This window comes from Galendromus occidentalis, unplaced genomic scaffold (assembly GCF_000255335.2).
Source record: "Galendromus occidentalis unplaced genomic scaffold, Mocc_1.1 scf7180000075612, whole genome shotgun sequence".
Taxonomy (NCBI): domain Eukaryota; kingdom Metazoa; phylum Arthropoda; class Arachnida; order Mesostigmata; family Phytoseiidae; genus Galendromus; species Galendromus occidentalis.
Window position 1 is genome coordinate 1930925 of NW_003803602.1, and position 21811 is coordinate 1952735.

The 21811-nt window shown below is 50.5% G+C and overlaps 5 protein-coding genes across 5 annotated transcripts; 4 read left to right on the forward strand and 1 right to left on the reverse strand.

Moving 5' to 3' along the window:
- Positions 1-695: 695 nt before the first annotated feature.
- Positions 696-2065, forward strand: eIF3k (eukaryotic translation initiation factor 3 subunit k). Its single transcript, XM_003737721.1, has 4 exons — positions 696-882; positions 1194-1326; positions 1460-1587; positions 1685-2065. The coding sequence occupies exons 1-4, from the start codon at positions 791-793 to the stop codon at positions 2022-2024; spliced, it is 693 nt and encodes a 230-aa protein (XP_003737769.1). The 5' UTR covers positions 696-790; the 3' UTR covers positions 2025-2065.
- Positions 2066-2517: 452 nt separating this feature from the next.
- Positions 2518-3905, reverse strand: Bet3 (blocked early in transport 3). The gene is made up of 5 exons (XM_003737723.1): positions 3753-3905; positions 3488-3562; positions 3288-3407; positions 3002-3184; positions 2518-2774 (listed from the first exon to the last, which is right to left on the reverse strand). Exons 1-5 carry the CDS (start codon positions 3792-3794, stop codon positions 2655-2657), a joined length of 540 nt encoding a protein of 179 aa, XP_003737771.1. The 5' UTR covers positions 3795-3905; the 3' UTR covers positions 2518-2654.
- A 1351-nt stretch (positions 3906-5256) lies between these two features.
- On the forward strand, positions 5257-7078 carry LOC100898528 (sodium-dependent glucose transporter 1). Its single transcript, XM_029112001.1, has 5 exons — positions 5257-5409; positions 5500-5614; positions 5694-5893; positions 5978-6097; positions 6207-7078. The coding sequence occupies exons 3-5, from the start codon at positions 5701-5703 to the stop codon at positions 7076-7078; spliced, it is 1185 nt and encodes a 394-aa protein (XP_028967834.1). The 5' UTR covers positions 5257-5409; positions 5500-5614; positions 5694-5700.
- An 803-nt stretch (positions 7079-7881) lies between these two features.
- On the forward strand, positions 7882-10650 carry LOC100908534 (sodium-dependent glucose transporter 1A). Its single transcript, XM_003737724.2, has 6 exons — positions 7882-8251; positions 8399-8570; positions 8743-8857; positions 8972-9148; positions 9265-9397; positions 9517-10650. The coding sequence occupies exons 1-6, from the start codon at positions 8214-8216 to the stop codon at positions 10409-10411; spliced, it is 1530 nt and encodes a 509-aa protein (XP_003737772.2). The 5' UTR covers positions 7882-8213; the 3' UTR covers positions 10412-10650.
- Positions 10651-12235: 1585 nt separating this feature from the next.
- On the forward strand, positions 12236-16343 carry LOC100898670 (sodium-dependent glucose transporter 1A). Its single transcript, XM_018640158.1, has 7 exons — positions 12236-12313; positions 12549-12663; positions 12758-12916; positions 13110-13242; positions 13352-14165; positions 15953-16049; positions 16159-16343. Exons 1-7 carry the CDS (start codon positions 12236-12238, stop codon positions 16341-16343), a joined length of 1581 nt encoding a protein of 526 aa, XP_018495674.1.
- Positions 16344-21811: the final 5468 nt, after the last annotated feature.

Genomic DNA, 21811 nt, shown 5'->3' on the forward strand with positions numbered 1-21811 from the left:
CGGGCGAATGGCTCTAGATGCTGATGGTGATGATCCATGCCGAACTCTTGAGATCGATCGGGCTGTTGCTTCCACTACAAGCGCACGTCGAGCTCGCGTCCTCCTACTCACTCAGTCAGTGCCAAGTGTCTCGGCGTCTCGGAGCAGTTGTCCACAATTCCTTCATGATAATTGGCACGGAGCTCCTCCTAGCCGATATCTGTATTTGATCTTTCCGTTGGAAGTTCCCCCGAGCATATCGCCTAATCGCAAGTGAATTTGGATGAACCTGGATCACTCCCCTCCGGATTCCTTGGGTTTCGTGGGGAAGTACGATACCCAAGGGTGGCTGCGGATCGATGCGGGGCTTCGGTCTCATGAGAGCACAGATCTCCACCGAGACTATGACAAACATTGAGGCTGTCCTCGTTCACGCCGAGGGACAGCGGAAAATAATGCCCTCTTGATGAAGTCGCAGTGATCGATCGGAACGACCTGCGCAACGAAGTAGGACCGCGCTCAAGAAGGTTGAGTTTTCGAGCTACCGGCATCATTCGCATTGCTCGACGTCTTCGACGATCCTGGTCACGGGCGCACGGGTCTGGTTTCGATTTGCGCGAGGTCCCCCGGCCTCTCCCCGACATCCTCCTCTCCGTCAAATTCGTCTGCGTTTCGCTCGCTGCGCCGGCAGCAGCGGCGGCTGGCAAAACAATCACAACTCGAGCAGAAGAGCATACGACATCTACACGTTTAGAACGTCGCCGGTAGAACTTCTTGGGTTTTCGCCTTGATTCCTGGAATTTCCGACGAAATGTCGCTCTTTGGTACCGTCCAGGCTCCGCCTAGTGAACAGGTCCAGAAAGCCAGAGTCCGCGTCGCGGAAATGCTTCAAGAATTAGACAGGTAATCGCAATATGGCCGGCTTCCCCATTTCTTGACGGAGCGTAAACTCGACTCGTATGATTTCGATGAATCGCAGGTCTCTAGACCGATTTCGCATGATCTCCGAAAGACATCCTCTGCGCCATGGCTAGATCGTTCGGCAGTTCCCCTGCATGCGTTCACGTGGAGCTGGTCACAGGCAGTTCGAAGCTGTCATGCATTGTCTTTGCTCCGTGTGAGATTTCGAGAAGTCAATGATTGCTTCCCGGAAACCGTGTCGAATCTCGAACGAGGAGTGTCCTAGCATCTGAATCCGTATTCATTTCTTCCAGATATAACCCACAGAGCATTCCTTTTCTGGAGAACTATGTCGACCTGCAATGCAAGGCCAACTTCTACGACCAGGAAGCTAATCTAGCGGTTCTAAAATTGTATCAGTTCAATCCCGGATCCGTCCGGACCGAGGTAATGGGGATTCTCCGACATCGGCGCCGATTCTATCACTACTCAATCTTATGTGTAGATGAATACAATTCCTCACCAGCTGGGAATATTCCCCCGAGAAAATCGATTCGCTCATCGGATATTCCCGTTGCAGGTCATCGCTCAAATCCTCCTGAAAGCATTGACAAACTTGCCGCACACGGACTTCGTGCTGTGCAAGTGTCTGATCGATCTCTCCCATTTTGGAGATCGAACTCTTGAAACAATCATGCAGCTACACAGGTATATTCCTCGGCAGAATGCAGGGAAATAATAGTAACCTGGTGATTCGCGAATCCCGTGGAAGGGATTAAACTCACTATGAATGCTCGAATTGCAGCGATCTGGAGCAGTGTGAATTTCAAAAAGTTTGGACGTCGCTGTCGAGCGACTTGCGAGAAGTCGAAGGAGTTCTCGGTTTTGAAGATTCCATCAGAAACTACATAGGAATCGTCGTCAACAAAACCTACCAGCGCATCGACAAGCGGATGCTCTGTGAATTCCTCAACGTCAAAGAGAAAGACCTCAAGCCTTGGATGGATCGTTTCTCATGGAAGGCTCAAGGCGTGAACGACATCTTCATCGCTAATCATGAAGAGAGCATCAAAACAAAGTCCATTCTGGAAAAAATCACCTTTGAAAGTGTAGAACAGATAATGGCTAACAGTCAAGCGAAGTGAATCGGTGGGAAATAAATCTTCTGGAGCTTCACATTCAATCAGTTTTGCCTCGATCTGCTTAAGAAACATCACGCATGAGCATGACGGACCTCCGCCTCACACTCAACCCACAAGAAGAAGTATGGGGCTCATCTGAATAATAGATCAAAAGACCAGCTCTGAAAGAATTCTCGGCACGATTCGGATATCGTCTATTGCTTTCCTCGTTGTCAAACGGAGAGGATGAGTTCAGTACGGCGCAAGAAGAAGGGTTTCCGGTAGGGAGGAATGGATTCGTCCCATGGGCATAGGTACCTCATTGATTTCTGTCTCGATCCTCGCGAGCAGTTCAACCTCTCGGATCTCATCCCGAGAGCAGATTGAGCCTAGGATCAAGACTCCGAATTCAGTCCGAGTCACTTCAGCAGAAGAGCCACCCATTATACATTTCCTTCGCTTCTGATCCCCTCGCTGATGGAACGCATCAGTGACACAAGGTTGAGCTTCATTCGAGTATATACACGGGTTTTTATTGCATACCGCACGCGGGGTACTCTCAGGAGACTTCGTCCTTCGCTCAATTCTTCCCCAAACGAACTGGGTTATCCAAGGGAAGCATTCAATAAGAGTGACTTAAATAAGCGGCCTCGACTAGTTCTCTCCAACAGGTATGGCATCCTCGATTTTTTTCACCATTCTTATACGGAGTTCCGTCGACGCATCCCCCCGCAGTGAGTCGTGGACGAACCAACAGCGGACTTCCATCTGGACCTATGGCGGATAAGAGATATTAATCGCCGGGAATCAACGCGTCCTATTATTGGAGAGCATAACAAGCTCTGGTCAATAATAATGTGAGAATCGCATTGGCCAAAGATTGTCGGCGAGCATCCCTGGAGCTGTCTCGCCAGCATGCTCTTCTAATACTTGGGGGGTGACCCCTCCGATACCACCGCGAATCTCAAACACGCCAATCCGACATTCAAATCAAACGCTACCATTTCAAGAGCGCCTCGGATGATGCCGGGAATTATACTGCAGTACTTCAACGTATTATGAGTGTCTGGTAACTCGACGAACTCGGTCAGAGGGTTCGAATCGAAAATCAGGGAAAACTCGTCCCCCGATGTGCTCCAATTCGTAATCGATGGTGAGATCGTCAGATACATCTTGAAGGCGCTCTGTTGATCAATGGCACGGCATTCAGTGAACCTCATCGCTGAAACCTAAATATGTTCAGTGGCACAAGTATTCCGAGATCGGTTCGGGGATCGATCGATTCACCTGGATCTTTTCTGCTGTGTCCCGAAGATCAACGCAACGTGGGGAGTTGGTTCGAGCGAGAAAATCCTCGATGAGTCTCTGTCCGATATTGAAGCCCATGCGGTCCAGATGCTTGTTGACCTAGCGAAACGCGATGGGTAATGAGAATATCGAATCATACACAAGATTTATCCCTCCGAAATTCGGAGAAACCAACAAACCTCTTCACAGTTTTCCAGGTCCTTCATCATCTGGGCAACCAACGCTCCATAGGTGAGCGTGAACAATTCATTATTCTGCAAGACGGCAAGAACTCAGCTACCCACTAATTTCCGGAATCGAGTAGTACTCTCCGAAACTCCGCTCTTCGAAAAGCCGATGAACGCGGAAGAGACAGGAAAAGGGCCGAGCGGTCGATCCGTTCGGAGCTGTCAAAAGGATATCGCCGGCTCCGAGTCGGGGAATTCATCTGAATCGGACACTCACGACTTTTTTGCTGTCCGGGACCTTGTTCGCCTGCCGAGACATTCCGGAGACCTGCGATAAGTTCGGGAGATCAACGAAACCTTAGAAATATATACGGTTTTCTTGGACTTCGGGAGACAACAACAGAGGCAGGGCGTTCGCAAATCATCCGTCGATCGGATGCGGGAAACGCAGCTGTCTTTCAGCGTCTATATGGGATCCATTCCAGTCTCGCTTGGCGCGGGAAACTCCGGGGGGCTCGGCTCGTTTGGTCGAATGCATACGCTTCTGATCGATGGAATGAACGAGTCTCGGCTCAGCGACTCGAGGATGACTCTTCACGAAAACTATTCATCCTACTTCACACCTCGTCGTCCCACAAAGCTCTTGATGACATTGCCCCGCCGAGCCGGGGTCTGAAACGACTCCCTCCGCTTCGTATTCTGAGCTTGAATTCCCGTGGAATCATCGGGAAGACGGCAAAAATCGACCGAAATCAGGAATCAGAATTATAGCTATCAGGCCATGATCACGAGAGAAATTCACAAGAACGCGTTCCTTGGATCGAAGGAATCATTCCGGATGGGGATGAAAACCGACGAGGCCGATGCATCATGGAGAAGCAAGAGTGAATCGAAATAAAATTTTACAGTGAAGGACTCCTCCCTACTCCATCGGAGTCGATCAGTCAGGCGAAAGAAAACAAACTACTCATTCAAATGAGCGGCGGGAGCGCGACGTGCGGAGCCAGGTTCAGTCATCAAAAAATGAAGTCACTGCGTGCTGCACGGACCCAAGATCGAGGGGAGCAGTGTCGGAATGCACAGTTGGCCGGACCCACTTGGCGGCTCGAATCCTCTGGTCTTCGGGTCGTTGGACCTGTACGTTTTGTCTTCTTCCCTGGACAGAGCATCTTTTCGCCTCACGCGACATTCCGCAGATTCGAGTGTTCGAAGTTGGATCGAGAGCCCCAATAATGTCCCGATACTGAGGCAAGAGCAGCAGAATGCGGAGCTCTTGCGGATAGCTCGAGCTCGCGGGTGGAGACGCTGATTACTGATTCTGATTACCCTTCAGAATTCATGGGGCGCAACACATAGATCAGTCCTAGCTGGATCATGACAACCGAACGAAATTCCAGCGAGTAACTGCGGCGGCAAGCTGAAAATCTAATTGTCAGTCCATCGGAGCTGAAGAGTTTCCGAAGTTTTCCGGGGGAAGAGCATTAAAAATTACGGCAGGTTTCTGAAAGCCGCGAATGGTTATGGTAAATTTTGCATTCCCGCGAGGCCGGCTCCTGCTGGGTTGCGTGCAGGTGGTGCTGGACCGAGTGAAGCAAAGGAGACAGCCCCGTAGACCAGGCTCGACGATTCCCGGGAAAATAACATCATGAAACCTCTGTCGACTTGAGATCGAATCTCGTGCCGCGCAACCTGCGCTCTAAGCACTGGTTATCCCAGAAGAGACGCTTCTTTTGGACTTGCCTTCCCTAATCCTTTGGCTTTGAGTTAAGCGGGACCCGCAGTTCGCTTGGTAGTGAGACCTCCCGCTCGCTTGCGGCGAACATTTTCTTTCGTTACGAGTCGGCGAGACACATAAGAAGATGGGGACGACAGCCGCCACGAAGAGATTCAGGAAAACTCATACAGCAGTGATTCTTGGCTGTTTATTCACTTACGTAAGTGAATCTCATCATATCTGCGATATTCCTGTCGCCAGCAGCGATCGACGACGCAATCTCAAGAGTTCTGCCCTCATTTCCATGAAGGGTTCGATGGATGGTGTCCTATCAGGAACTTTGGAAGATTTAGGAGAGATATACGGAAAGGACGTCGACGGAGTCTCACAAGTTCTAGTCACTAGGAGTGCCGGTATTCTTGCCGGTAGGTGCATTCCCCTCCGGAGTTCTTTATGAAAAGGTCAGAATACCATTGATAACGATCGATATACGTTCCGGGGCAGCGCTACGATGATTTCTTCCGTAGCCTCTCTCATATGCGGAGGCTTCGTCTACAAGTATGTCAACGTCAAAATCATACTCGTCTTGGTCCTTATAAGCGGTGGGATTGGTACAGCGATCGTACCTGATTTTGCGCCAAACTATTGGATAGCGCACGCTGGTCAGTTCGTGACGGGATTCAGTACCGGCGCCCTGGAAGTCGGTGAGATTGAATAGCCAGGGAAGAGTTCAGAGTCGTTATTTCGGGCTCGTCCGAAACTGGAAGGAAACCTCCGATGCTTTCCAGGATGCAATGTTTGGCTCGTCCAGCTGTGGGAAGACGGCGTCGAAACCGTGATGCAGAGCTACCACGTGAGTTTCGGAGTCGGGGCTTTTGTGGCGCCTCTGTTGACGACACCTTTCTTGGGTCCGGAACGAAGGTAGGAGAACGATGGGTGAGGTCAAACATGCTCCATTCACCTCGGAAAACTAACATCTTGAATTTCGACTCTACAGAGCTGAGTTCAATTCGACAGCGAAGCAACAAGATCTGACATTTTTCTCATCTGAAGCGGAGTCAGCAGTAAATGGAACTTCACATATCTCGATACCTTTCGGCGTTTTCGGGGGACTCTACTCATTCATGGGTCTGATCGTCCTGTTTCTCATGTTTTTCGATCGGTCGGTTCTGCGACAAGAACACGAGGAACGAATAGAGGAGGCGACAGCGCGCTCCGGCTCAAGATTCGAATGGACCGTGGTGCTGCTGCTATACGTTTACATTTTCATCGAAATGATCTACGAAGGGATCATGACTTCAATGATGACGTCCTACGTAGTTCACCGAATGAACATGACCAAGAAAGACGGCAACTTCCTGCTCTCCGTCTTCTCCGCATCGTATACGGCGGGACGGATCGTGTCAATGATACTGTCGACCCGCTTGAAACCAAACTCAATTCTGATCATGGCCCAAAGCATCACGGTTTTCGGAGCGGGCGTTATGCTGATGCTGGTTTCCCCTGTCGGGCAAGTCCAATTGACGCTGTGGCTCTGCAACGGCATCATCGGCTTCGGCCTATCCTCGCTGTATCCCACTGCCTTCACTTGGACTATTCGTTTCGTCGATTTAAAATTCATTCACATGACAGTCGCTCTCGCCTCTGCGTGCACAGGAGGAATGTTGCCCGCTTACATAGTAGCTCCTTATGTAATGGGTTCTTCGATCCAAATGCCGATCGTTTGCGCGATGTGTGCGCTTTCCATGGCCGGCGTTTCATATGCTATGCTTCGCACTACCAGAAACAGAACACCTCGACTAGAGCAGGAGGACGCGACGCTACTTATTATCAACGCGACTGAAGGCACGGACTCGGATTTCGCTCAGCGCCAGGAGAAAGAAAAATGACTCGGGGTGCGCACGAAGTGCCCTCCGGGATGCGCGACCGGGGCGATAAAGAAATGATTCACGGCCGGGGTAAAACTCCCGTTGTCTCCCTGCCGGTTCGTTTAGGATTTATTCGATTGGAGGCAATGATTCTCAATCTTTAGGAAGATGCGGGAATGATTTTGAGCTCGTCGAAGATGACGAGACATCACGCGGAGCCCTATCGATAATCGTGACTCTTCCTAGATCTCGGCGCTTCGTAGGAAACACAGACGACCCCTATATCACTCGAGTATCATCTAATCTAATCAGAATCGATCATCAGAGCTCTGTTCAGAAGCTGACACAAGTCATCCATCGACGAGCCGGCCTCCAGGGAGGTCCGCCGTACGGGAGCTCAGGAGTTCACGCCCGACTGATTTCAGTTCCCTGACGCCGACGGCATATGCCGACAGGAGACCACAGGGTCGGGATCCGTATAGGTAATTGTGGAGCAGAGAGAGACGACAGCCCGCGGTCCAATCTCCTGGATCGCCCGCCGTTGACAGACGGGACACATGTGGATGCTTTAGCGCTTACATGGGGTCCGCTTTCGAGCAAAGCATAGCCCGAGATAAACCTTTGGATTGCGTTCTCGGTTGTTTCGGAGTGACACCTATATAAGTAAAATTCATGGGGCAAATAAATCGATCTTGAACTCTTGGTCAGCTTGTCTTCGACTTTTCGATCTTCGCGGCGCCCCTTTCCCGGGGAGGGCAGCAGATAGCCTTGAATTTAAAGCCGAGCGGATCCAGCAGGAAGAAAGATATTCTGTGAAACTCCGCACACACCTCACTAGCGCCAACGTCGAATGTTCCCTCCTAACGGAAGTGTCTCCTGTCACGTGGAGGGCTAGGCCACCCAAACAAAGCTTCCGGTCAAAACAATGTTGCGGATCGATGTCCTCAAGTTCCGAGAAGCGCCACCTGCACCAAATCTGGCCCAATGCGAAAGGTCGAACATCTGGCGGAGTTCTGGTGGGAGTTATCTTTCCGAGCGCTGGACATTATGTTGCGAACAGCTTGTGATGTCGAATTCGTTGAAAGTTGAGTGATAGCAATATTTGGCTCCGAAGTCCGCTTGTTCCGGAGCTCTTGACCGTTTGAGACGCGTGGAAATGGAGAGACAAAGATCGTGCGATCCATTGCTGGAAAGGTAAAATTGAATCCTTTCGCGAGCGTCAATGATGCTTACGAAATAAGTCGAAATCGAGTAATCATCCGCACCCAATGCTCCAAAGATTATTTATCCAAGGAGAGAAACTGGTCGAGGAACTAATCCGCCTAATCTAACGTTTTGAAGCGGTGAAGCAGTTGAGAGTTTCCGCAAGCGACGACATTCCACGAGAGCGCAGACCCACGCGCGATCTCGCAGTGAAGACCGTTGGAGAAAGAAAAGAGGAGCCATGGCAAATTCTTCGAAAAAGCTGAGGAAAACTCATACTGCTGTGATTTTCGTCGCTATATTCGCTCTGGTGAGTTATCAACAGCCCGAGGCGACCTTGAACTGCTCCTTCGTGCTCGGATTCTGTCCGGTAGTGTCCTAAATCCTGTACTCATTAGGCTGTTAGGCAGAGGTGTAGTCTGTTAATTTCGCTGCTCACAACGATACGTGGTGCTGACTTTTTTTTCCACAATGCCGGGAAGGGTCTGGTATCCTCAGTTATACCAGCGAGCTTCGACGATCTGGAAGCCATTTACGGACTGGGGAAGAAGGGAGCCTCCCCGATCATAATTACGAGAAGCATCGGGACCTTGATCGGTAGGGAAATCCCCCACGAGAGCCATCGCAGACGATTTCTGAGTTTATGTCGAGACGATGATATTACTCGAACCGTTTTAGAACAGATGATCAATCAAAGGAACTCTCTCGCAGGTTCTCTGCTCTGTGGCAGCTTCATCTACAAATACGTCAACGCGAAAATTATTCTCGTTGTGGCGCTAATAGGCGGCGGAATAGGGACCATCATAGTGCCCGATGTGGCGCCGTATTATTGGATCGCGCACGCAGGACAGTTCGTGACGGGCTGGAGTACCGGAGCTCTGGAAGTCGGTTAGTTCCAGCTCTCTCCTCGACGGACAGGATCTCTGACGTGTCGGAAGACCCGTGAAGCTGATATTAGGTCGAGTTGCGAAATGGCGCTCCTTCTCACATTTTTCGACTTCCAGGGTGCAATGTGTGGCTCGTGCAGCTCTGGGAGGAGGGTGTGAACCCGATCATGCAGAGCTACCATGTCAGTTTCGGGATTGGGGCGGTTCTCGCCCCCGCGATTTCGGCGTCTTTCTTAGCTCCGCGAGTAGAGTAAGCGAGTAATTAGGCAGATTGCTCAGCCAGATACCTGATCCACGTCTCGCGATGGATAGAGTTCGCCAGAGAGGCCGGACACGATGAGTCACATCATCATCGCTTTGATTTTCCAGCGAGCCGACCAACGCAACGCACAACGGAAGCGACATGACGCTTTCGACGTCAGGGACGGAGCCGAAGGTTAATGGAACTTCTTACGTATCGATACCTTTCGGCCTCTTCGGGGGACTCTACTCATCCGTGGGCCTTGTCATCCTGTTCCTCATGATGATCGATCGCACATCTCTGCGTCAGAGCAGTACCGACGAAGACGAGCAGCCGACGGATTACGCCGAGACGAGATTCGAATGGACGGTCATAGCTCTGCTGAGTATCTATATATTCTTCGACGTGATCTACGAAGGAACAATGTCCGGATTCATTCCACAATTCCTCATGTATCGCTTCGATACAGACGCAGAGCAAGGCAATTACATGCTTTCCTTCTACTCAGCCACGTACACGATGGGACGGATCGTAACGATCCTAGTTTCGACCCGGTTGAAACCCGGAACGATTCTCATTGTGACGCACTGCATTTTGACTGTGGGATCTGGGATCATGCTTTTGCTCCTGATCCCCGCGATGCAAACACCGGCAACCATGTGGGTCTCCTCGGGAGTCATCGGTGTTGGCTTATCCGCGCTGTATCCGACCGCGTTCACTTGGGCAGTTCGCTACATTCATCTGAGATTTGCACATGTGTCAGCTATTCTCGTGGCCTCCTGCCTGGGGGCTATGCTGCCACCGTTTTTCGTGGCCCCTCAAGTGAAAACCTCCACGACTCAATTGCCTCTGACTGGCGCAGCCTGCGCTGTTGTGCAAGCCGGACTTTTATGCCTTATGCTCTACACCACGAAGAATAGAGTGCCCATTTTCGAAAAAGATGACGGAAGACCATTGATAGTGGACTCTGAGGAAGCGACGAATTCGGAAAAAGCGTTTCGTCTAAAAAAAGAGAGCCCTTGAGAATGAATGGCGAAGGTTTTCATAGATAGATTGAGATTTAGTTCTGTGACACAGAGAGCCTTCGAGACTGCTGAACTTGTAGGTACGATATTGTTTTCGAGCATTTTTATCCCGGTGCTGTTCTGTCGGGGCTCACGTGCCTGCTCCGACCAGACGGACCCGGAATATTGTATATTCATCATGTGAATGTGTTGGAAGAATATGCAGCAATAAACTTTATAGTGATTTGAATCGCTTGTCAGAGCTCCGTCTCCTTCGGTGGCGCCCCTCACCGCGCTCTGATTGTTCTTCGCCAACTGGCCGACCCCCACAATATCGCACTAAGAAGCTGGTTAGTATACAGAGAAGTTCTGGAACGCCTCTTCTCGATCCACAAGAATGATTGCGGGCAGAATCGCCGAGTTAATTCTTGGTGATCATTATTCCAAAGATCATCATTATGTAGGGAGGGTCGAGATATAAGCCACAAGATGCCTTAATCCAGCGGGATTCCATGGCGTCTTACTATTACGGTACTGGCCTGGGAACTGAGCGCAGCCTGACCGCGCCCGACACGCCTCCATGGATGAGGACTTCGTAATACGCGGGATGATTAGAACGTCTGATTCAGCCCAACCTTCTACTGTGATTCTTCAGCTAGGTGAAAAGGACTCTTTTCCTCGAAGAAGAACTCGTGCTCATTCTCTCGTACGCTAAACATCACCGGCAACCATTGAGGCTGTGAATAAAGAGAGCACGACGATGCGGGATCACGTGTTTCTTCCGTTATTAGGAGATATTATTTCTAGCAAACTCCTCTCGACAGGGTTCGGGATCATGCATAAATTGAATCGCCAGATGCCGCCGCGGAGGGAGCGAGTGAGGACAATATTGCATCCTCTCGAATTTCGAATCGTGATTTCCGAGTGTTCTAGCCGGGCTGCAAGGTATGGGCGGAGCTTGGCAGCGCGTGTTCCGGAAGGAGACATCATAAACTCTTCCGGGAGAGCTTTCAGCTGATTTGAGCTTACGAATGCTACGAATAACAGGGAGAAGATAGCCGTTAGCATAAGTCGTGGTAGGGGAAAAAAGGAAGTCGGGGGCAATGATTCGTACGGGACGGACGCCAGGAAGCCTCCCGATAGCACTGATCTCGAGCGCGGGGGCCAACAGAGATCGTCAGACTCGCTCTGGACGTCCTTTGCATTCGGGGAAGGAGGCAGGGCTGCATCTAACCTCATTTTTGAAGCGGTACATGGCTTTCGAGGGGATAGAGAGTCATCGACTCCACTCAGGAGCGAAGCACACACGAGAGGGACAGCCGCTGATCGCTCCGATTCATGGGAATGAATGAGGAGGAAAAAGCAAAATCCCAATCATGCGAGTCACTCATATGTAAGAACGTTCCTTGACGCTCTACTTAATGCCGGGGCTGCAGTGTTACACTCCCTATTCATATTATCTTCCGAATTCTAATATTCACTTGCCCGGCAGACTGCACAGCCGAGACTTTCGTATTCAAGGCCAGAGCGCAATCAGTTCATGAGCAAAGTTTGCTGAGTCAGGGTCATGGATCATGAGGAGCAAGAGAAATTCAGGCACGCGATCTTCTGCTCGCGAGGTCTAACCACGGAGTTTCCCAGATGCGACCGGACGAAAATGTCTGCCTCCGCACTCGAGGCTCTGTATGGGACTTATCTCGAAAGAGATCGGTGCGGATTAATTCCATTTATTCTCTGCTCGGGAGCATCGCTGCAGCTGCGACCTCGAACGAGCCGTCACAAACATTCGAGCTCGGACGTAGGACGAAGTCGCTGGAGATCCAAGGAGACGGCAAGGAAGGGCATGGATTCCATAGCCGATTCTCCGAAGAGACTGAGGAAAACCCATACGGGTGTGATATTCGGATGTCTATTCGCTTTGGTGAGTCAAACGTCCCTGCTCCGTCGGTTTCATGTCCGCATTATATTGTAGCTAAACTTTTCCGCTGTCGACGCTCGGGGCGGCAACGCGATGAGATTCAAATGCGATTCGAATAAGCCGAGGCGCGGAGCTTGCCGCTTCCGATCCAGCTAACATGCTTGCCATGGAATCCAGCTCAGTTCGATGTCGGAAACGATAGAGAAAACACCTGTATTTTCCTTTTCGGTGCTATCAGGGTTTGATCTCTGCGTTGGTCGGCGCCACGTATGAGGACCTGCAGAGCATATACGACATGAATCTCGGGGATATTTCAAGAGTGGCTGTTACGAGGAGCGCCGGAATTCTGGCAGGTGGGAATTTCGTTTAAAAAAAGGGAGGCTCACTCTTCATCAGCCGATGCGAGCTCGACAGACTTCTCGATTCCAGGATCCCTCCTATGTGCAGGCTTCGTATACCAGCACGTGAACGCGAAAATCGTCATAATATTTTCACTCATTCTCGGCGGACTGGGGACAGCGATTGTCCCTGATGCTGCACCTCATTACTGGCTAGCACATGTGGGTCTATTCGTGACAGGCTTCAGCGTTGGAGCTCTGGAGGTCGGTGAGCGGTGATTCAATTTCGTTTCTACTATCGTTTCGTATTGGAGGGCTCTTGGAAAAACCCGCAAAAATCCATTGCAACAAAATCATGCTTCGCTATAAATCCGAATGATAGAAATAGTTGAGCGATCACTCGAGTCAGATGTCTCTCGGGCTCTCTGAAGTTCCGAACGCTACGTTTTCCCTATCCTCAGGCTGTAATGTCTGGCTCGTCCAGCTGTGGGGAGATGGCGTGAGTCCCATGCTGCAGAGCTATCATGTGAGTTTCGGTGTTGGAGCCCTCTTGGCTCCTCTCCTGGCGGCGCCTTTCCTAGGACCACAAAACATGTGAGGACAAGGATGAACCCAATACCAGAAAAATACTACTCTTATATCTTCTAGTTCTGCCCTGACCTACATCAGTGATACATACGCTAGATCTAGAGTCATTCCACAGTGATACGGCTAATGTCACTGAGCTCGAAGCGACGTTTTCCGCAACCGGGATGGATGTCGCACCACAAGAGAGCTCCCATATCGCGATTCCGTACGCGATTTTCGGAGGTTTCTACTCTTTCATGGGTCTCGTCATGTTGTTCTTCTTCATGATCGATCGCACAGTTCTACGTCAACACCGGGAGCATCCATCGGATGGAGCGGCAGAGCGCTCCACGCTCAGCTTCGAATGGACTGTAGTTGCGTTGCTCGTCGCTTTCGTAGTTGTTACCGTCACTCTCGAAGGTATCATGTCTTCGATGTTGCCGTCGTTTGTCATCAATGATCCGGCCTTGCGTATGTCTAAAAGCGACGCCAGCTACCTCCTCTCGCTCTATTGGGCATTCTATACTGGTTCGCGAATGCTTTCAATGCTAATTTCGACGCGACTGAAGCCAAACACGATCTTAGTCCTGACTCAGAGCATCGTTGCCATGGGTGTGGGACTTCTCTTCCTTATGGTTTTTCCCGATGTGGCGGGTCGATGGACGATCTGGCTCGCCACTGCCATCATCGGTTTCGGAATCTCACCTCTTTATCCGACTGCATTCACCTGGACTGTTCGCTACATCAACTTGAAGTATGCACACGTGTCATTCGCTCTCGTGGCTTCATGTACCGGTGGATTCCTGCCAACATATGTCGTGGCCCCGTGGGTGCAATCGACAACGAAGGTCTTGCCCGCGGTCTCCTTGCTTTGCGTCGTCCTCCTCACTTGTATCATCTACGTGATGCTGTGGACTACGAGAAGGAGACGTCCAATTTCTGAGCGAGATGTAAATAGCGCTTCGGTTGCAGACGCGAGGGACACTTTCATTCAGGAAAACGAAGAAAATAAAGAGGATTCATGTTGAGAAAGATTCGGGATAACCTCGCAGACTAGAGCTACCGTTCCCCCATTGCTAATCCTACACGGAAATCTATCGAGTTCGGCAGAAGCAGAGTCGGCGCATCTTGAATAACGCCTCATTGATCAATCTTCCCTGTATTGAGCTGTCATAGCGCTTTTTGCGCAATGTCCATAAAAACGACTACGGACTACGTTAATCTAATGCGAAGAACGAGAGGCGAGCAATAGCCGGCTTAAGGAGGGGTCAAAGGATTTCGGGGAGGAAGATGAATATGCAGTGCGATGGCTCCTGACGCGAGAGACGTTCGCGGTCTAGGGTGTCAGGCTCCACTGAGACAATGGAATGCGCCCCGCCTTCATCGGACGTCTAGATCGGCTGAGGAAGGGGGCCCTCAGTCTTATCATTCGGGCCTTCAGTCGATGAATGGGGTCCACAAGACGTGATCGAGGATTCACGGGGAATCGAAAGCGTGATTCGACAGACGGTATTATTATTAACTCTTTCCAGCTCAGTATCGGCATCACCGAACTCTTCATCATTATGAACTCTTTACCTCGATCGTTCTCGCTCGTCATTCCCGACTCGGTTCTTCCCAGAAGGAACTCGCCCAAGTCTCACGAATGTTTTGAGTAAATCGAGCTGTTCCCCATCAAGTGGAGGTAGAGTCTAATGGTAGAGGCAGACTTGATCAAAGTTCACTCGGAGGACACCAATTTTTCGGACGGACTGCGCTGATCAGGGATCGCTGCGCTCAAAATCGTACCTATTGAGCGTGCTGTCACGACCCGCTATATAGTCCCTGACTTCAACGAATTCCGTTGCCGAAGGGGAACCACGACCCGACACACGACTCACACGCTTTAGCCTCCACTCGCATCCGTCACGAGAACGGTCCCGGGCAGTGGATGGAAAAAAAACGGTAGATATGGATTCTCAATCTGATGACGCGAATAGCAGATTGGGAGGAGCTCATACGGGCGTGATTTCCGGGTTCATATTCGTCGTTCACAGAGGATGCTCTTAGCCGAAATCGTCTCTCCGAAGAGAGGCTCGACTCTCCGGCGACAGACAGCTGTGCAACGGGATGAGATTCAAATGTTTGCTAGCGTTGCTGACGCGCGGAAGTCGCCGCGCTTGCATACTGAAGACGGAATTCTATTGCCTGGTGACTCAGCTCAGGAGAAGGAAGCTCCCATCTTTTTGTTCCCCGTGACCGATCTCTGGATTGGAGGATTCACAGAAGCTTGGTAGACATGATCTGGAGGAAGCAACTTGGATTGCTTGTGGGGCGAACCTCGGACTTCTGAGCTTCGAGGATACCTGGATGGCAGGTGCGCTCTCGAAGGAGAAATAAGAGGGCTCCGAGACTCGGAGGAGGACCATTGACCGTCGCGGAAGGTCGCTCCAGATTGATTGTGGGCAAGAATCATGAATTCACTGCGAGAATCGCCGCCGTAGTCTCCGGGAGGATTGAAGGAATCCCATACAGGCGTGATCTCCGAGCGTTCATTCGCTTTGGTGAGTTCTGACCTCCACGTTGCTATTCTCGTCGTTCGTCGGCTCGATTCCTGATCAGTCGACGGTTTTGAGAGTCAACACTATCGGATTCGCATAGCCCTTCCGCTTCGTGCGTCGAGTCAGGCGAAAATCCGAGACTCGACGATTCTATTCATGAAGTGGGATGAAAATCTCAGTTCCTTACGCTCTCCCAGGGTCTGGATTCCGCAGTTCCGGGTGCGACATATGAGGACTTACAGAGCATATACCACATGGAGCTCGCAGAAGCTGCGGAGATCGCGGTGATAATAGGTGAGAGAGCCCTCCCACACGACCCATTCCTTTCCTCCAACGAATCGGGAAGAAGATCTACATCGGTGGGGTATGGAGGATGGATTGAGATTCATCCGAACCTTTCCAGGATCTCTTCTTTGTGCTGGGTGCTTATATGAGCATGTCAATGCAAAAATCGTTATAATTTTCTTTCTCATCCTCAGCGGGCTGGGGACTGCCATCGCTCCCGACGTCGCACTTCAATATTTTATAGCTCATGCCGGTTCCTTCGCGACAGGACTGAGCGTAGGAGCTCTTGAAATCGGCAAATAGACGGTCATCTGTCTAGACTGATCTCTGGGACGGATTCACTCCTTTCCCGTTCATAGACGGGATGTGTATCCGACATCGAATAGAGGCATAGAGGCTCGATTTGCGCTGATCCCTCCCTTATACATATATCTCATTCACCGCATTCCCTCTGATTCTACACCATGAGTCATTTCATTTAGCTGCGTTTTCCTATCCGGATCATGGAACGACCCTCGATTCTTCGGTTACCCAAGGAGGTGCCCATAAATTGCAGTATGCCCTCCCAATATAATAATTCAATTAGAGGAAACATGGTATATCTCAAAAGTACTACCGAGGACGCATCCCCTTTCCAGGTTTCGACGTCTGGCTCGTTCAGCTGTGGGGTAAGGCGAGGACCAATGCTGCAGAGCTATCACGCAAAATCAAGGAGTTGCCTCGACGGACAACATTAATCCGAGTCAGTCGACAGCTCAATGAAATCTTCAGTTCTAGAGAAGTTTGAAATTGGATGCAAAGCTAGATGTTTCCTTACCCCGATTGAATAAATAACTCCGGATGACTCCGGGAATCGACTTTCGCTCGGAATCATACTCCTTTGAAATCGGCTACGGTGTGGGAGCCCTCTCGACCCACTAATAGTGATACCTTTCCTCGGACCTCCAGAAAAGTAAGTGGGGTTCATCAGAGCTCCATTCCTGTTCACGTGGAAATGACGAATTCGTAGCCGGGAGTCTACTGAAAACTGTAGAGGAAGACTTCCAAAGCGTAACGACCAACGGAACCGCCCATCAATTGACGTGCGTCTCATCCGGAAACGAGTTAGCTCCGAGCGAAACCTCCCACATCGCGATACCATACGCAACATTCGGAGGACTTTACTCCCTCATGGGTTCCGTCATCCTGTATCTCTTCACGATCGATCGCACAGCTCTACGGCAACACCGGACAGAGACATCAGAAGGGGCGTCGAACACCTCCGCGCTCTTCTTCGAATGGTCTGTTTTCGCTTTTTTGTCTAGCTGCATAATTGTCGCTGCCTTTCTCGAGAATGTGACGTGCACTATGTTGTTGTACGTAATACATAATCCGGCATCGCTGATGACGAAGAATGAGGCCAGCTATCTGTTGACCTTCCCTTCCACTGCGGGTCGTTGGACGGTTCGGCTCGCTACTGCAATAATAATCGGTATCGGTGTATCAACTCTATACGCCACCGCATTCACGTGGACTGTCCGCTACGTGGACTTGAAGTTCTTGCATGTGTCGATCGCTATCGTTGCTTCATGTACGGGAGGCTTCCTGCCGACGTATGTCGTCGCTCCCTGAGTGAATTCGTCAACGGAGCTGCTGCCTGCAATTCCTTTATTGTGCGTGATGCTCCTCACCACAAGAGATACACGTCCAATCTTCGATCGAGAAGAAGGAAGGAGTTCGATAGCACCTGAGAGAGAGATGCCTAGGAAGTGATTAGGGATGGGGGAGCGATAGACGTCGAGAGACATGCAGATACATGAATAATTCGTCATGAGAGCAAAAAATGAATAATATGTATGCCTTCCGTTGACCTCACGGGTTCCCATGTGCCCTTCCGCCGAACGATGCTGACCTCCCCCAGATGAGGGCCATTCGACGAACGGAAATAATGACGATGCATTCTCCGAAGGATGCTCCGGAAAATTTCAGAAAATCTCGTATCGCTGTGCATTCCGCGATTCACACTGACGAGTGGATCAGCCTAGTTCAGATATCACCCATCCGAGCGGCAGTTTGACTGCCATCACGTCGATATCCTGGATGAGAGAGCGATTGAACTCAGATACCACCTGTTTTAGCGTAGAACTACGCTATAGCCCTCGGTAAAGGGCACCATTTTCAATGGGGAGTATTGGGGGGCCAAAGCTCGAAAAAATTCGAATCTTGGAGATAGCATGCGTCTGTGCTGGGGTCGTCTGCTAGAGGCTTACGCATTTTTTCTATGCGAGTCACCTGTGTAACAAACTTGTCGAGCTTATTTCTCTGAAACAGAGCGTTTGACAATGAAAATGGTGATGGCTGAATATGTCCGGCTGAGAATGAGGCACCGCTCATGCTACTCAATTTCCCCCTTATCTTGATTATTTCATTAAATACAGGCCAAGAAGTAGGCTCGTTCTCGCAGAACGTCGGAACGAAGACTCGGAGGCTGAAAAAACTGAGGGCAAGAAACCCTCAGCATACCTTGATTAGTCCTAATCAACTGATCTGGAAACGCTATGTCGATTGATGGACCCAGAAATTCCCTTTTTCTGATCTTAAACATATATTTGGCGGAGGATCTCTCCTCCGCTAAAGATGGATCTATTTCTTCAGGATCGCCTCAGTTTTTGCTAAATTAATCGTTGAAACTTTCCTCAATTCTCCACCCTGCGACGATGTTGAAGACAACTAACACCTCCGGTTGAGGTTGTATAATGACAGCGGAAAACGATGTGCGCGCGTTCTTCATTTCATATCTCCTCTTATGAGAATGGACTCTCGTCGTTCATTCTAGCCTTGGCTACTACATTCGTGCGTTTCCTTTCCTCATTGGTCGATGTCGATGGTCGTGGAAGGACACCGGCGGAGAACCTTCTGACTAGCAAGCTAAGGATGCCGGACTCCGTGAAGAAAAAAGAACGAGTTGCGCCTAATACATCGTCAGCCATAATCCCGACATAAGAAAACGAACAGTGTTCAGACAAGCGATACGGAGCAGATTCCCGTGACAAACAAGGGCGAGAAGTCGTAGTTCAGTTCAACCGAAGTGGTCCTCAGGAAATCACCTATCAGGCAGGACGCAACGTGGTGCGAAGAGAATCTAGCCACGGCGGGCCGTACGGCTTAGCGGACGATTGGGAGGGAGTGGTTCACCCAACGATAAACTTTTTAGACGGTGCTGTCGTCCTGTCGCAGCATTGCGAATGAATGCACGTGTGTCTATCGCGTTGGGACAAATCATTCCAGAATGAAGAGCTCTCTTTTTTGAGTGCCGCCGCCCAGTGATGGTCTCGAAAAGGAGGATAAGGGAAGCCATCCTTACAATGCCGAATCATGATCATTCTAAGGTTTCGACATTCCATTAAGAACCTCATTTATTAGTCTTCAACTAATTCATTCCCATCATCGTCTAGATGCGGATGCGCGGCCTCGCGATACTCGAAAAATCCTCCATCGGACAATGCAATGATTGTTCCTTGAGATCGGCAATATGAGATCTCATCGAGAGAGCAGATCATGTAGCAGCGTTTCTCCTAGGCGGACATGGTCATGGAATCTAATGTACCTTTCATACGCATCGTCGCGATGTTCTTTAATCCTTATACCCTCCACGAGGAAGTGTGGCACTCGGTCACGTACCGCTTGCCGTCCGAATCGCGGGTTGCCAAGCGGAAAACGACGCCGCACTCGGTGCTGATATCGGACCGTATATCCGATTGAAGTTTGTCGGTTGAGTAATAAGAAGATTTTGATGTCATTCGTCAACATTTCTGAGTTTAGAAAATTTGCCGAAGTCTTCGAAGGCTGCTACCGACCGAATCCCGTTCCCGCAGTTGAGTTCTTTGATCTCGTTTTCCTCAAACTAAAAAAGCGTCTTTTGAACAACGGCCAGAGGAAATCTCGTGATACCCTTCGTCGACCGGAGGGTAGTATCGAAAATCTTTCGCAGATCTTCGAACTCACGGAACTACGTGTTCCGTGTTCACGTAGTTCTACGCCCACAAACCGCCTGAGTCCCTGACTCGGGCACCCCGGGGATTTTTTCTGACGAGCTGTTTTGGAGCGACTCTCAAAACAGACTCGATAAAAGAAAGTTTATGGACGGAATCTAGGGCAAATTCATTTCAGACTGGAATAAATGTTCATGTGTTCGCATTTTCCACTCTCAGGGTCTGGTCTCTGCAACTCGGATCATCAAGTTGTCTTAACACATTGAGTCCTCGAAACCAACGACATGCTGACAGGAGGGGTTTTGAGGAAGACTCCTCTCACGAGAATCAATGAGTTCATGACTGACGTCGGATACCTCTTATGGTTCCCGAAGTTCACGATTTGAAGATGGAGGCTGCACGGGAAGGTTCCTTCCAGTGTCCTCCCTGCAAGCGAGTTTCCTAGAGCGTCTCGTACACGCAGACATCGTCCTGCGATCGTCGTTCTCCTCCGGCGGGCTTAGCATTCCCAAATTTTCGGTGTCGCGCTTCAAGAATCAGTTGCTTCCGTGGTCCTCCCGAAGACAGGGTCCCGTGATGGAGCCGTGGGACGTACCCATAGACTCGACCGAGCATCAACTTCTGTGGACCACCGACTTTTTGCTCCGGGAGATCTCAACCGATGAGGTTCTTGAAGTCATCATATCTAAGTCAGGTCTCGATTATCCGCAGCAGCCTCTCATCGACCTGAGTCGAGTTCTTCTTCTCTCCATCGGACCCACACAATATATGGGGCTCAACCCGAATGATCCTTGAGCTGTGGGTTGATGGCGCGGCGTGGATCCGCTTTTCCAAGGCTATTCCATGACCTACAGCATGGGAGCCCCCCAGGCTACTTCGTTGGCAGCGCCTTCCGTCCAACTTCAAGGGAACGAAGGTAGGGATCTAGAGCAACGAGGACAGCGCAAGCGGAAGTCACAGGAATACGTCAAGCGGATCGAGTTAAGGAGAAGAAGAAGAAGCAAATCACATACGATCTTCTCCTTTGGACCGACAGTGGCGCAGTCGACGGACATGCCCACGAAGCTCGTCTCCGGTCTCGGCAGCGTATCTTGCGTCGAACAGCAAGTCCTTAATCGCGATGCCATCCGCGGTTCTAGGAGGTTCGTATTCTTCCTTGTGTCTAGTCCTTATTTTCTTCAGGATCTCAAGAATCGATTGTACAATCCTTCGCCAATGCCGGACGAAGGCCCCAGATGGAGTGGCACAGCTGAAATGAGCCCTTGCCGCATTGCTTCCTGATGTCCTTCACCGTCCTGAGAGCAGACTGTCTTCGATGCTCAACTCGTGCACGGTTCGCGATCCCAAGTCGCTTATTATCAATCGTCAACATGGATCTAAGCCGACAGCGATCCTCTCGTACTGGCTCAGAGCGCCATCTCTATCGGAGCGGGGCTCTGTTCCTTCCGGTTTCTCAATTCTTGTCGGGTCGACGGGCAGCCTGTTCCGCCGCCGCAATAATCGGTTCTCGCATGTGGCCTCGTTACCCGACGGCATTCAAGAGTGCTGTTCGCTGGATTCATTTGGAATATGCACATCTGTCGATTGCTCTCGCAGCCTCTCGTGCGGGTTGGTCACTTCCACCGTTCATGTGTACCCACATGTATTGTCGCTCGCTTCCTCCGAGTGCGAACGACGACGGCGACAGAGGTCTCACTTGCAGTAAACTTGTGCTTCTGCTTTCCCGCACGAGGGGCGGACGTCGAATCGAACTCATTAAAAAATACTGCGGGATCAAATAATACTCAAAGTTTTAGTTCT